Below are 14,106 nucleotides of genomic sequence, written 5' to 3' on the forward strand. Positions count from 1 at the left end.
TTTATTTCCAAATAAACAAAAACTTTTATCTTTCTAATCAAATAACTGAATACGTTGCAACAAAAAAAAAAACTGCTTATTTCCAAGATGTCGAACGAATTTGTTGGGAACGAGAAAAAGTATCTTCAACTCCTTGAGTTATATAAGAAAGCAAATTCAACACTTGAAAAACAAAAGCAGTATCAGCACGCACAGGAGTTGTGGAAAATAGTAAAGTATGATCATTCTTTGTATGAAAAAAAAGTAAACGAATTAAAAGTGAAAGCAACAAAGTCAAAAGGATCAATCATGTCATTCTGGGGAAATGCTTATCACCGCCTAGCAACAAGAAAAGATATCCATCCAGTGCCGTCTTCGTCAAATAAAATACAAAGTTTTCCGAACGCAACTACGACAGAACCTGAAAGGATTGAACTTAGTAAGCCATTTTTTGCAATAATTTACAAACTTTTTCTCTCGTGATTTTCTATATATTGAATTCAACCGAATTGGTAATTAAACTACATTGTAAGACTATATTGCAGTTGCATAGTTTTATTCATCATAATTGGACAACTTGACCATTTTCTCTACATCCAATCTCTATAGCTGTCAAGAATTTATAATAGTTTATTTTTGGGTATTTCCTAATTTAGATTTAACATCAAACGAGAAGGAAAGAGCAAATCCAGCGCATGTTAAAAGTCGGAAGAAAATCTCAGATCTTGAATCACAGCTTTCATCCTTAATAATCTTACGCGATTCTGGTTTGTCTACTGTAACGAGGAAACAATTAGACAATGTGAAAGAAAGCATAAGAAGAGAAAAAACAAACTTGGACAGGTAAATGTTAAGAGATATATCGAATAGAGCTAAGAAGTATAGACAGACGTCTTGGCCATAAAAACCAAACTTTTAAGCAGGCAGTAACTTTCAAAATTTTGTTTTTCAAATTGTCAATAAGAACTTCTAATTAAGGATTTACAAAGTTCGCAGAATCCAGGAAACCTTAAGTATAGAAGGTTTTATTACGGAATCAAAGATTTGTGTAATATTTTGTTTTCAGATTGATTCTTGAATCGGCACGTCAAAGAAAACGGAGACAAAAACTTAAGGTGGCTACCCACTATTTTAAAAAAATATTGATAGAATCGCTTTTTTACCTCACACTTAAACATTTTAGAAGCATTGGAATCAAAACAGATAAAAAAAATACAAGTTTTTCATATTTTCAACATTATGTCATTAATTATGTGCATAATTAACTTAAAAACAGCATATTTTTCAACAAGGATAACTAACTGCCAAATTTTACAAATTAAGTCAAACTTTTCAAAAACATTGTTTATTGTATGAACTATGTGCTGAGTCAAAAAAAAAAATTATATATTTTTTTTAATGCTCTGGAATTTGCAATTTAGTGTAATGCTTAAATTAAATACCAAAATAGCCCAAATTTTTATTTGAATAGGATACCATGTGTAAATATTTTTAACTTAGCACATTCACCTAACTACATTTTATCTCTGTAAAAAATTTCAAAGAAAAATATTAAACCAAACTAAAGATATCTTTGTTAGAAAATAGAAAATTTTTAAATGGAGAAAAACACAAAAACAAATCATCAGGTTAGAATTATTCTCTTTTATCTCCCATTTTAAACGTTGGGAGAAAATGAATTTTTAATTTTACTAAGTAATGATCACTTTTAAAATACATTTTATTTTTAAATTTTTTTTTCCTAAATAGTTTCTTTAAACATAAATTATTTTAAAAATAAGTTACTTTTTAAAAAAGTAATTGTAAAATTTTAAGTAATCTTTACTTATAGAAAAAAATCTACAACTATCTTTCAACGTTTAAATGGGAGATAGAACAAAATAATTCTAACCTGACGAAATAAACAAAACAAAATTAGGGTAAGTTATAAAACTTTTATACCATTGTTGTACGTTATTTATTGTTTATAAAGGTTAAACCTTCCACAAATAAGAAAAAAAAAAATTTCACTTTTTTTTTATTTTTTCAGATTTTAATAGTGGGTAGCCACCTTAAAGAGGGCATCGAAACATTTTGTCAAAACAACCCTGAAGTATCAAGTGCTTTGAAACAGTTTATGCGAAACCATCCTGGATGACCACGGCTCGAAATTGATCAGCCAGAACTTTTATCAACAATCATAAAAATTGTGCAAAGTTTATCAGCAGCAGATGAGCGTCGAAGAACAGAATGTCTTCGCAGTGTCTCCACTTTGGATGATCTTCAGAAAGAGCTGACGAAAATAGGCTTTAACTTGAGTAGAAGTGGTTTGTACCTTCGTCTTTTACCACGACGTGAAAACACTCATGAAGGAAAAACGCATGTAAAAACAGTTCCTGAGAAGCGTAGTAGCTTCTCAGGAAATTCACTGCGAAAAAGAAATGATGATAGAATGTTTGCCAAATCTTTTATTGATGACATGTTTGAAGTTTGCAAATTGTTTGGACCAAAAGCTGTGCTTTTCATGTCCAATGATGATAAAGCCAGGGTACCGTTGGGTCTTACTGCTGCAAGCCTTCAAGCGCCGTTGCTGATGCATATGGAATACAAGGTCAAACTTATGGATCATGACTTTGTCGTTGGCCCACAGCACAAGTTAATCCCATCGGTGAATGGCATATGCGAAGTTAACAATAATGGAAATGTATCCTACAGTGGAGACACTTTCATACGCATAAGAAGTGGGAAACACTATACATCGAATGCTTTTACACATGCTTTTGATGTTAGGGAGCTAATCAAGATGGTTAGACGTAAACCAATTATGTTAATGGAGACTGATGGAGCTCAAGATGAGGCACCACGCTTTCCTAAAACGTTAGCAACTGCTGTTGATCTCTTCCGCTAGCTGGATTTAGATGTCTTGCTTCACGGTGTGAATGCAGCTGGGCTTTCAGCCTTCAACCTCATTGAAAGAAGAATAACACCTCTTTCTCGTGATTTGGCTGGAATAGTTCTTCCCCATGATTATTTTAGCAATCACCTTGGTTCTTCTGGGAAGACAATCAAACAAGAACTGGAGGTAGAAAATTTCCAAAAAGCGACTGATGTTTTATCCCAAGTTTGGGAGAAAACCGTCATCGACGGTTACCTTGTTAATTGCCGGGCAGTACCAGTTGGAAAAGCATATAAATCGCCGAATCCTGATCCTGTTTGGGTAGAGAAACATTGCCAGCAATCGCGATACTGTCTACAAGTTGTGAAATGCCAGGACAAGTTATGTTGTTCATCGTTTGAAACAAATTGGCTGAAAACCATCCCCCAACGTTTCATTCCATTTACGAGTACTGCGAGAATGGTTACAAAGCGATGGAACCGTCTCGATATTTTAAAAACATATCAAACTATTCAAACTTTGCACCTCTGACCCATAGGCTTTTGCTACAAGATATACTTGCAGAAGGCTTAAAGTACAAAATTATACCACTTGATCTGTATTGTCCTTCATTGGAAAAAAAGCTTTTAAACGGAATTTGCGTCAAATGCAATAAATACTGGCCGAGCGAGGCAGCAATGAAACGGCACAAGAAAGCACATAAAAAACAAAAAATAAAGAATGATATGGAGAGTGATTTAAGTGAAAGTGAAGAAGTCAGTAAGGAGATTACTAATGAAAGATTAGAAGCAGAGTTCATGCCTGTTTTCCATAACATTTTCAATTTATTTAAGTCACCATTTGTGGAAATATAAATAGCTAAATTGATCTTTTTTGCATTTAATGATTTGAAAACTTTTTTTTTTTGGGTGGGGGGGGGAGGTCATACTTTTTTAATAAATAACGCGTACGTACGCAGAGGTGGAGGGGTATTAAAAGCGTACAAGTGCGTACAAGGGGGGAGGGGGGTCCAAAAGCATTGGTTTTACTGCGTACGTACTTTATGGACGTCCCCTTACTATTTACGCAGTACGCAATAAAAAAACGGTTTTGAAATATTATTTTTCAATTCGAATTAAAAAACAGGCAATGCTATCTAGTTTCTGATGCACACTCTAAATTACAAATTATTTCTTTTGTTATTGTGATTAGTTCTTTTAATAAATTATTCCTAAAGCAGTTTTTTCTGATCAATTAATTCCAAGTGAACAAAAAAGTATTTTGCAGGGAAGCAAAATTATAAATAGTGGCCAAAGTCACTTCAGCTGACGGTCACAGTTTATTACTGCAGCATAGCATAAAAACTTACAAATATATGTAAACGAAAAAGAGATAGGGTTAGGGATAAATATGACATACAATTTCACTACAATTTTTTAAAAAAAAGGAAATGTGAGTAGAATTTTTACTGACACTAAAAACAGCATAAAGAGACTTGCGCAAAAAAGTACCTAACCTTTGAAATGAAAGATGCCATTCCCGAGTAGTATTAGCTTTTGACCTTTAATTCTCTACCAGGAAGGAGACACTTAGTATTTGAAATATGTTGGTTGATCTCTTACAAATGGACGGGCTATTGGTTTACGAGCTAAACCTATAATCCAGGTGAGTATCGGATGCAATGTAGTGTTTTGTAAAATAAAGGAAAGCTAATAAATCCTATGAACAAGTTTCGGAATTAAGAACCATTGAGACTGGAAATTTACGTTTTTATGATGTAAATTCATCTGGGAAATCTGAAAAGTGGAACAACTTTGAACTTTCAGGAACTACTACAAACAAAAATTCAGAGAATATTTCATTTATCCAAAAACAAAACACAGGAGACTCTGCGAAAAGGGCAACACAACTCTCCAAAACCTTAGGAATGGCAGAAATTGTAAATTTTGCTAGATTATAAAGGTGACGCACAGTTGGAGGAATTGTGAATTTTATTAGCGTAAAATAGAAAATTGGTATTGCAAATAGTACAGAGAACTGATTATTTATCCAACAGATACAGAATATAAAATTCGATAAAAGTTATTTTATAATTAGCGGATTAGTGAATTTTCCATTGCGTTCACGATTTAAATTTTTATTTTACCGAAACATCTTTTTATGATAAAATAAACTTTAGAATAAAAAGTTTATTTTATCACATAAAAAAAGGGTAAAGAACTATTTAAGTATTTTAGCACGTTTTTCTATCAAATGTGAACAATTTTAAATAAGCTCAGGTATATTATAGCGAAAAATAAGCAATATTTGTTCACAGCTAGACAAAAAAGAACTTCTTTAAGAGGCCCCTTAGAGATTAAATATATTTTTATATTTGAACATACAAATGCAGTATTTGATGATTGAATAATAACGAATAAAGTACGAATTTCTGTACCACTTCTTTTATGATATTAGTGGAATTAAGCTCCACTAATAACATAAAAGACTGATAATACTTATAACAAAGATACTTTAACCGGTTTTCTTTGTAAAAAAGAAAACCGATTAAAGTATCACTGAAAATAATTGCAAGGCCCGGTCAAATTTTCAGGAGTGTGTGACATTTTTATAATGCCACACACTCCTGAAAATTTGACCGGGCCTTGCAATTATTTTCAGTGTCCACAAAGAGACAACACTATAATTTCAAGTTTGAAGCTGAATTATCATAATATTAGCTTATTATTATTTTTGTTCCAATTGTAATTGTAGTTGTTGTTATTTTAATTGTTACTATTGAAATTGCTGCTGTTAAAACTGTCATTGTAGATGTTGCTATAGTAATTGTTGCTATTATAATTGTAGCTGTTGTAATTATTACTATTATAATTGTTGACTATCTTAATATTTGCTAATTATTTGTTCTATTAACATTATAATTGTTTTGTTGCTAAGATATTCTTATAAATGTTTAGTATTTTCTATTGTTATCTCTCCTTTTCTAATATTGATTCCATAAGTATTGTGAAATCAACTTAAAACAATTTTTAATTATTTTAAAGGAAAGCTTAACTTGATTTAATGATTCCTTAATTAGTTTGAAATAATAGTTAACTATAATACTTATTTAGTTTGAAATAATACTTATTTAGTTTCCTACCCACTGCCTGGTGCATTCCTTCCTGGACATGAGTAGGAGAAAACCAGCTAGGGAGGAGTACTGGTTTACACTAGTGGGAACTTAAAGTCTTCTCTAGTAGGAACCTAATAAATATTAAGATAAAAAAAAACCTGGTGATATTATGCTGCTTGTTTTGATTTCTAAACAAACCGTAAATATCTATTCTCTATTTTTATAATTTTTAGTTTCCCCATTACAACCATTTTAAATAAAAGTAGTTCCAATCCTACCCATTCTTCCCTTTTATTAGACAGATCTTTTATAAAAAGATCGTTTGAACTTAAAATTAAAACAAGTAACTTTATTTTTGAGTAAGAAAAAAACTTGCGATGTAATTGAGCAAATAGTTTTGGGACAATTTAAGATTTATTTTAGAAGTTTTGGTATGGTGAGTGTATGTAGACCTTTAAACCCGCTTGTAAAAAAACCATAAGTCTAAAGCTCCGTCAGTTGTAACACTGACTTATTAATATGTAATATAAGCCTAAGTCGTGTGTAAACAAACTCTTCCATTATCAAGAGAATGGAGTTCGTATCGTAAGTTTGGCTTGGTAAATCACTATTTTATCTTACCCTAACTAAAACAATAAATTTGCATTGCATATGAATAAGCCTTTATGTAGTATTTGAATCTCAAGATTTTGAAAGCTTGTATTAGATGCATTTAATATTTCGCTTAAAAATAAAAAAATAAATAACAGTTTACATAATTACAACAAAGTATAGCAAGCTGTATATAATCTAACAAACATATTTAATCTAACTAACCATGTATAGTGCTCCCCTTAACAGGAATACATTATGCATTTGTCTAGCATTTTTGTGCGTAAAAGAACTTGATCATTTTTCTGTTTCGCTGTGTATATCTGATTGATTATCGAAAGTTCTCTTTAGGCCGTTTGCTGTTTTAAAATGATTGCAAATGGAACACACTTAATATTTTTCCAGACTCCAGGCTCTATTATTTTATCAGGCTTGTTTTCTTGGCTTTCAATAATTATTTCATGCCATCAGGTATAATATTTTATTGATTTTAATTTTTTAATCACATTTTAAAATATATGCACATTTAAATCTTGTATGCACCTAATGTTAGCATGCATGCATGCATGCATGCATGCATGCATGCATGTGTGTGTTTATGTATATAGGGTTCCAGTCAAAATGGGACCCTGTATACTCACTCCTAGACTTATTCTATTATGTGTAAGAAAAAGCCACACAATAAATTAAGACAATAAAATACAGCTTTCTGGTGTCACAATGTCAATGTAATTTATATGAAAGATGTCATTTATGACAACTTAACATAAACTTATAAGTTAGATAGAATTATGTCTGAATTGTGCAATTTTCTGTGCACAATTCATTCATGACTAATATCAGTTACTGCAAAATCTTTCAAAAATTATTGGCTTCTGAGACACAGCTCTATTTTTGCTCCTTTTGGTTTATGATTACAAGATTATGTTTTGAGTCAGTGGTGCCCCACATTTAGCACCTTAATTGATGACTTTTGTATCCTCTGGCAGCTAGCTGTGGTGTTAAATGCTGTTTCAGTTTTTTGGATCCTGCTAAGCTCTATATCTAAATATTTAAAAATAGCTGTATAATAATTTTCTTATATTGATATAAACACTGAAACTAACAAAAATATTACTAGTAATTGAATTGTTGCACATAAATGTGTGTTTGGGTTGATAGCATTTTACAACTATAAAAAAAGCAACTCAATAAAATGGGAAAAGATTAATTCAATCAAAGTATAAGTAAATTAATAAAATCAAACTAAAAAAAAGAAAGTAACTCACTTTCATTTAACATTCGTAACTCTTTTTTTACCTTTAGATAGCTCTGCATGCACGACATTTCACTAATCCAGATCAACAGACATATATTGTTAGAATTCTACTTATTATACCAATATATTCTCTTGACTCTTGGTTTAGTCTTGTGTTCTTTCAAAAAAATTATTATATTTACTTCGACACAATTCGAGACTGCTATGAAGGTTAGTTTTATGTATAATCCAGAGCTTTTTGAAATAAGAATAAAATTCTAAAACAATTGTTTTTCTACACTTGATCAAGACATAATGGAAAGTGCTTTAGTTTATTGAAAAGGTTTTGATGTATAGTTAGACATAGTTTATCTTTATAAAGTATTCTATTTAGCGAAAAATGTTAAAATTTTATAAACTTTTATAGAATTTTAAGTATTATTAAACAGTAAAAATTGGATATCACACTTAAAATAAGCTGTCACATAGTTCTATATATGCTATAAGTAAAATTATTCAAGTATCATTTTGTAAAAGATTTGACAAAGAATCTAATTCCTGATTATTGCTATTTTCTGAATCTTTAAGTAAACTTAACATACTATCTTTCACCTGACATTTACATATATATATATATATATATATATATATATATATATATATATATATATATATATATATATATATATATATATATATATGAAGACCATACTGGAAAAACGATCAAGCAACATTTTTATTGTTTTGAGTAAATTAGATTTTAAACTTCAAAAAACCATAGCTCACTTATTTGTTAAGCTAAATATCTGTGTAATTTGATCTGTTTTTTTAGCTATATAGTCAATTATTATATAGTTAAACTGCAGCCGAATATAAAGGGCCAAAAACCCAAAAAAAGCAAATATGTAGCTTGATCGTTTTTCCAGTGTGGTCTTCATATATATATATATATATATATATATATATATATATATATATATATATATATATATATGTATATATATATATATATATATATATATATATATATATATATATATATATATATATATATATATATATATATATAATGTATATATAAATGTATGTATGTATGATCTAACATACCAGTTGACTTCCATTTCTAAATATTTCTCCAATCACATAATACACTTAACCACAAAATTAATCTACCACTTCTAAATTCCGACTTATTTTTAAAAATATTATGTGTTTCCCGGATTTATCAACTACAAAGATGATAATAATATTTATTGTTGCGCCTTTTGTAGGTTTTATTCCGTTTTCATTATTTAATTTTGAAATTATAGCAGCTTTTCATAAGTAGCATGTTTTTCTGTAATTAAACCTCATTTCTAAAAGAAAAGTATGTATTGGTTTTAAATTATTTTAACAGTAGAAAAGATAACTGTCATTTGAGCAACACATCTGTTTGCAATGCAACGTTCCAGACCAAATTTAAGTTGCAATGAATGTGTTGCAATTGTTACTTTAACCAATGAAAGATAAACAAATTGCAAAATTGTTAGAAGATTTGAAGTGTCTCATATAACAGTCTGTAGGGTTCCACAAAAGTTTGTAGAGACCAATGATCACGCTAAACTACTTGGCCAAGGCAGACTACAAGCTATCAATGCTGTGGAGGACTGATTTTTAATGCTTCGAACAATGAGAGAATGGTTCACTACTGCATGAAGTCTCTAAATACAACTTGCTGAGGTTCATGGAACTCATGCTGCTAGTCAAGATACCATAAGAAGAAGACTTTGTGCTTTAAATTTACCACCCTGGGCAGCAGCTACTGGCCCCAGATCATCTGTAGACCACCAAAGAAACAGACTGGCTTTTTCAAGGAGGCATATGAATTCAGAAATACATGATTGGGGATAGGTCTTATTTGCAGATGAGTTAAGGTTTTGGCTTGTAAGTTCTGATTGCCGCCTAAGAGTGTACAGAAAACCAAATGAAAGTTATTTTATTTGTAACATTACAGAAACCACTTTATATGGAGGCAGCTCATTGATGGTATGGGGCAGAATATCTTTAACAGCTTGCACAGAGCTTTTTATTGTTGACAGTGGACATGTGACTTATCAACGGTAAACAGCAGACATTTTAGAATCTTTTGTGGTACCTTTTGCACTGTATATTGGAGAAGGATTCCTTCTTATCCAGGTTAATGCTAGACCACATACAGCACATTGTTTCTGAATACTTAAATAATGTTAACATTGAAGTTTTGGAGTGGCTAGCTTGCAGTCCAGATATGAACCTAATAGAATATCTTTTGGGCATAATGAGATACCATGTTAGAAGCCAACTTCCACTACCTAACAGCCTAGACAAGCTGCGACAAAGTCTTATCCATGTGTGGGAAGATATCCCTCAAGAAATGATTAGATCTCTAATTGAAAGTATTCCACGGCACTATCAGGCTGTGATAATATCAAGAGGTGGTAACACTAGTTATTGATAATTCAAAAATGTTTCAATTTAAACTGTATTAGTGTGCATACCAATAATAATCATTTTACTTTATTTTGTTAAACGAAACCTATTTTTGGTTATATTTGGAGGTGACAATTTTACATGAAATCTACTCAGGGCCAATATAATATCACAGGCATCAGAAAAAAATCTGAAAAAAGTATTTGTGTCTATACACCATACTAGAATCAGTTAAAATATGATTTATCATATAAAGATAAAAATGCTAATTACTTAAAAAGTTTTAATAAAAAATCTTTGTTACAAAATTTTTTTTGAACATTTTTCTTCTTATTGTAAAAAAAAAAACAACAAACAAACATACCATTATTATAATAACTCTCTAAATATCAATGTTAGAAAAAAATGGAAAATAATTAGGAAGTAATATAAAAATCAAAATAAACAAAAAAAAAAGTTGAAATTTTGTTCTACACTGTTACTACAAGTTTGAACAAATACAAGCGAAAAATGAAATTCTAAATTCTGTATTAATACAAACTTTTTTTTTATAAAAAAAACTTTTTTTATAAAACTTTTTTTAATAATTTTTTTATAAGAAAAAAATTATTAAAAACTTTTTTTAATAATTTTTTTCTTATAAAAAAATTTTTCGGATTGAACAAAAATGTATGTATGTATGTATGTATGTATGTATGTATGTATGTATGTATGTATGTATGTATGTATGTATGTATGTATGTATGTATGTATGTATGTATGTATGTATGTATGTATGTATGTATGTATGTATGTATGTATGTATGTATGTATGCATGTATGTATGCATGTATGTACATTTGTGTGTGTTTAAATGTATACCATAGGTAAAGAACTTGTATTGTGCAAAATAAATTGACTTAGTAATGCATGAGAATTGAATAAGTTTAAAAAAAAAATGTTAGACTGTTTTGTAAACTATTTGGTAATTTATACCTCTTAAGTATTAAAGGAATATGAATAAGTATTTTTTCACAGTTTAATGCTTACTAAGCTAAATATGTTGGTGGGCATATTCATTACCCTAATACATATAAACATATTCTGCTTGTGCATATGTTTTTCTTAATTTGAAGCAAATTAACTGCATTCTACTTCTATTTTATTCTTTTAGCATTTGTCATCTACAACTTCATGTGTTTATGCTATGAGTATCTAGGTGGTGAAATGGCAATTCTTTCTGAAATTCGCGGCCAACCCCTTAAGTATGTTTTTTTTGCTTTGTTGCTTATCAAAATGTAAAACTAAATTTTAATTACAATTTTTTTTTTTTAAATAAGATTATCAAAGTCTTATTTAAAAAGAAAAAAATTCTCTCTTTCTTATTACAATTAGGGCATCCTATTTGATGTGCACATGTTGTTTATCTGGTAAAGTGTTGAATATTGAATTTCTAAGATCTTGTAAAAAGGTAATCTATCACCTAAAGTTGATTGGACTTTTTTTTATGATTTGCTTCTCTAAAATATATTTGGAAATTGTTTTAGGCTGCTATTCAGTTTTGTATAATGAAGCCTCTGATGGCTGTATTGATACTAGTGCTTGAAGGAACAGGGAACTATAGTGATGGTGATTTCAGGTTTATATTTTTTTACTTTATTAAAAAAAATTTCCTATTTTGTTTTTAACACTGGGAAAACAAGGAGTATGCCATTATTGAATGAATTGTGATTTACAAATTCTTTATTATTTGTAAGTAAATAAGTTTTATGTTTCTTTCACATTCCCTAGTACTATGAGTACTAGGGGATGTGCAAAAGTCCAGTAGAAAGCAGTAGTACATCTTTACTTTAGAATTTTGTTTCTGTTTGTTTAGGCCAGATCGTGGATATCTCTACATTACACTTGTATACAACATTTCTTATTCAATTGCATTATATGGGATGTTTTTGTTCTACAGTGCCACTAAAGACCTTCTTAGTCCATTTTATCCTGTTCTGAAGTTTCTCACTGTAAAATTTGTTATATTTATGTCTTTTTGGCAAGGTATGTTATTTTCATGTTTTTTTTTTTTTTTGTTTGTTTTTATTTTGGTTGATTATCTAAATAGTATGAATAAGTAATAACTCTAGTAACTAATAAGTAAATAATTTAATTTATTTTTATTAAAGTGACATCTAATAATGTTTTTTTTAATGCAGTTGTATTTTCTTTTTTTTACCTTAGGGTTGGTTTTAGCTATATTAGACCGTAATGGAATGATTGGCGATGTAAGTCATCATGGTGTTAAAATTGCTGCAGGTTATCAAAACTTTATTCTTTGCATAGAAATGTTCTTTGCTGCAGTTATGATGAAATTTGCATTTCCTCATATTATTTATCGTATTCAAAAACATAAAATGACGGGCCGTAATGCTCTTAAAACAATTTCAAACAACCTACGTAAAAGTATTAATCCAAAAGATATTGTGATGGACACTATTCATAATTTCTCCCCAGCTTATAAGCATTATGCTGGAGTGCATAAGGCTGTCGATACAGAGTCATCTATTAGAGATGATGGCAGGGAGACTGTAAGCTATCAAGTAACCCTACCTGATAGAAAGAAGCCCATAGGAGAACGCATTACTGAAAGTAGAGGAGCTGCCAATGAGTATGGTCATACACCTTTACTATTGGACACTGATGATGAGATTTAGAATTTGCTTTTTAACAAATTGTTAGACTTTTTCTCTATATATATATCAAATATAAATTTATTGAATCAACTACAATGCTAACTATGGTATTATTTTTCACTTATTTTTGGGAAAAAGTTGTCTAAAGTCTCTTCCATATTTATTTAAATATAAGTATTTATTTGTATATAAAGAAAGCGGGTTGGTTATAAATTTTATTTAAAACCCGTTATACAAAATTGGTGAATCGTAGGGTTGTTAAATCTCTGAGCATGTATTTTTTGTTTTTAATTGTCAAATTTATTTGAGTCTAAGTGTTTCTCTTCCAAAATCTTGTTTATTATCCAAATATTTTAGTTATTTTTTTAAGTTAAATAATGTCTTTGTTAAAGAATAGCTACCTGTTGTTGTGGGTGGTTTTAGATGTTTACTGCTTATGCTTTTAGTTTCAACATGTTTTTCTCAGATTTTCTAGTTGTAACGTTTTATTTATAGATAAGGTTTGTAAGTATTTTCTTTTTCCCTAGCTTATTTTTTTACTTGTATTTTTAATATTCTGATTTTTATTTTATTGGTTAAAAAAAAAATCGAAGTTCTAAATTTTTGGAATTTTTCAAACTTTTTGCAATAAAAAAAGTGTTTTTTTAAAATACGAAGAGAAGTTCGATCATTTTCTACAGTAGTTTTGAAAAAAAAAGTTATTTTGGAATGAAATTTTTGAATTTTTTTGAAAAAAAAAGTTATTTTGGAATGAAACGTTGAAGAAAGTGTATTGAAGTTGAGGAAGATAATATTTTTCAATATTATCTTCCTCAACTTCAATACACTTTCTTCAACGTTTTTCTAATAATACTGTTTCATCATAAAATGAGTCCAGTTTTGTTTTATGATATTCTGTACACATTTTATGGCACGTTCTGCTCATATATTTGATCGCATAATTTCAATTACTGTGTCATCATCTTTCCAATGTTGAATAATAAATTTCTTTTTCATAATTCTTAACAGCAAAGGAGAGTTTAGTATATGTTTGAGATTGGTAATATTGATCAGAAAACCTAAGGTCCATCCATTTTCATAGTATAAAATCACATTTTTTAAATAATCGTCTGCTCTGTGAAATTAGAATTGAGAAGTAAGCAAGGCCAATATGCTTTTAGAGTTTCAACAGCATCACTAAGATGAGGAAGGTTCTCAAAGTGTATCTTTGGGAAATTTCCATTTG

At 29.5% G+C, this 14,106-nt stretch overlaps 1 protein-coding gene across 2 annotated transcripts; it reads left to right on the top strand.

Moving 5' to 3' along the window:
* Positions 1–6,424: 6,424 nt before the first annotated feature.
* Positions 6,425–13,595, top strand: LOC145184516 (transmembrane protein 184B-like). Of its 2 annotated transcripts, none has more exons than XM_080060211.2 (8): positions 6,425–6,547; positions 6,891–7,010; positions 7,845–8,007; positions 11,378–11,468; positions 11,599–11,674; positions 11,751–11,842; positions 12,080–12,249; positions 12,430–13,595. In XM_080060211.2, the coding sequence occupies exons 2-8, from the start codon at positions 6,909–6,911 to the stop codon at positions 12,900–12,902; spliced, it is 1,167 nt and encodes a 388-aa protein (XP_079916337.2). In that variant the 5' UTR covers positions 6,425–6,547; positions 6,891–6,908; the 3' UTR covers positions 12,903–13,595. The 2 variants fall into 2 exon arrangements, with proteins under 2 accessions (XP_079916337.2, XP_089950212.1); XM_090094086.1 differs by having other exon boundaries at positions 6,449–6,533.
* The last annotated feature ends 511 nt before the right edge of the window (positions 13,596–14,106 follow it).

This window comes from Hydra viridissima, unplaced genomic scaffold (genome assembly GCF_058129835.1).
Source record: "Hydra viridissima isolate aposymbiotic clone 2 unplaced genomic scaffold, HvirCarnegie_v1 scaffold_7, whole genome shotgun sequence".
In the NCBI taxonomy this organism is placed as follows: Eukaryota; Metazoa; Cnidaria; class Hydrozoa; order Anthoathecata; family Hydridae; genus Hydra; species Hydra viridissima.

Coding starts and splice junctions, on each gene's coding strand:
- LOC145184516 (XM_080060211.2), top strand. CDS start 6,909: ATGATTGCAAATGGAACACACTTAATATTTTTCCAGACTCCAGGCTCT. Junction 11,469..11,598: donor ATTCGCGGCCAACCCCTTAA/GTATGTTTTTTT, acceptor TATTACAATTAG/GGCATCCTATTTGATGTGCA. Junction 12,250..12,429: donor ATTTATGTCTTTTTGGCAAG/GTATGTTATTTT, acceptor TTTTTACCTTAG/GGTTGGTTTTAGCTATATTA.